The 1796-nt window shown below is 64.7% G+C and overlaps 1 protein-coding gene across 1 annotated transcript in view; it reads right to left on the bottom strand.

Annotated features, from left to right (window-relative positions):
- Positions 1-583: 583 nt before the first annotated feature.
- The window catches only part of LOC146585783 (uncharacterized), a gene marked incomplete at its 3' end in the record, with an annotated part of 17558 nt that continues 16345 nt past the window's right edge, over positions 584-1796 (bottom strand). The window contains exon 8 of the mRNA XM_085322328.1: positions 584-874. Within this exon, the coding sequence (XP_085178454.1) occupies positions 584-874 (291 nt within the window). The remainder of the gene's footprint in view (positions 875-1796) is intronic.

A 1796-nucleotide genomic window follows, 5' to 3' on the forward strand; every position in this document is an offset into this window, starting at 1 on the left:
AATGCTTGCATGCACACACATGCATGCACACCTGCACACACATGCATGCATGTGCACACACATGCAGCCAGCACTCTGCGGCCCCTATAAGCCCCCCCACCCTGGGCACCCCATGCAGTCGGCTGCACGGGGACCCCCCCCAACACCACGCAACCTGCGCCCACCAGTGCTGCCCACGCCGCTGGCACCCCACGTGGATGGTGCTGTGGGGCACCCTGCACTCCGGGGCACCCCCGCAGCTGCACCCCAGCACCCAGCACCCCCAGTGCGTTGGTCCTCCTGTGATCGCCAGGCTTGGCTGCAGGAGGGAGCCCAGTCCCGGCCCGGCCGTTGGGGACGCCGGTGGTGGTGGCACGGTGACCAGTGACCGTGCAGCCCAGGTCCTGGCTGCTGCATGGCTCATTTCCATGATAATAGCACTGTGCAGCACGGTAACGTCTGCGGGGGGGATCACAGCGCCCCACTGACACCAGTTCTCGCTCTCCAGTGCCAAGCTGGGCAGGYCGTGCAAGGCCACCAACCCGCGTGGCCCAGATGGGCACGCTGGCCCGGGTCACCCCCGCCACCACCCCGCACCACCCACCCTATCGTCCTCGCTGGCGGTGCCGAGGATGCTCTGGCAGGTGCCAAGGGTGCCCCACCAGCCACCACGCATGCCGCTCCYGGGGTCAAAGATGCCCCGCGAGGCGCCAAGGATGCCCCAGTGTGTCCTGCCGGGCACCACGGTTACACCGCTGGGCATCGAGTCTGCCCGCTGGGTGCAGGAGTTGCCCCACTGGGTGCTGAGGTTGCCCATCAGACCCTGAGGTTGCCCCACCAGGCGCTGATATTGCCCCACCAGGTGCAGAAGTTGCTCCTGGATGCTCAAGTTGCCCTGTTGGACACCGAGGTTTCCCCGCTGGCTGGGGAAGTCATCCCATTGAGTGCAGGGGTTGCTACAGGGTGCAGAGGTTGTCCTGACAGGCACTGAGGCTGCCCCATCAGATGCTGAGGTTGCCCTGCTGGGCACTGAGGTTGCCCACTGGACACTGAAGTTGTCCTGCTGGGTGCAGAGGTGGCCCYGGGTGTGGAGGTGGCCACGTCGGTTGAAGAGGCTGCAATACCATGTACAGAGGTGACCCCATTGGGTGCTGAGGTTGCCCTGTCAAATGCTCAGGTTGCCCTACTGGGTGTGGAGGCCACCCCCAGGTGCAAAGTTGCCTCCCCCTGGGCTGAGGTTGCCTGGCCTGGAATGAGGTYGCCCCTGGGTGCAGCAGTTGCCCTGCAGGACGCAGAGGCTGCCCTGGTGGGCGTTCATGTTGCCCCCCCCGGATGGGGCGGTTGCCCTGTCGGGTGCTGAGGTTGTCCACCGTGTGCTGAAGTTCCTTCCCGGGTGCTGCAGCTGCTCTGGGGACAAGGTTGCCCCCCAGATTCAGAAGGTGCCCTCTTGGGCACTGATGTTCCCCCCCCCCAGGTGCTGTGGTTGCCCTCCAGGCTCTGAGGTCGCCTTGCTGGATGCCGAGGTTGCCCTCGGTAGGAGGTTACCCTTGGTGCAAGGCTGCTCCCCAAGGCGCTGCGGTTCCCTGGATGTGGAGGTTGCCCTGCCTGGGGCTGAGATTGCCCCCGGGTGCTGTGGTTGCTCCAGTGGTCAAGTCAACAAGACTGGGCTCGGTCTTGAACATCTTCCTCGGTGACGTGGATGAAGGGACAGAGTGTCTGCTCAGCCAGTTTGCTGAAGATCCCAAAGTGGGAGGAGAGGCTGATGGAGCTGAAGGCTGTGCTGCCCTTCAGAGAGGCCTGGACAGGCTGGAGAGTTG

This window comes from Rhea americana, unplaced genomic scaffold, assembly GCF_003343005.1.
Source record: "Rhea americana isolate MKP2758 unplaced genomic scaffold, rheAme1 scaffold_761, whole genome shotgun sequence".
Classification (NCBI taxonomy): domain Eukaryota; kingdom Metazoa; phylum Chordata; class Aves; order Rheiformes; family Rheidae; genus Rhea; species Rhea americana.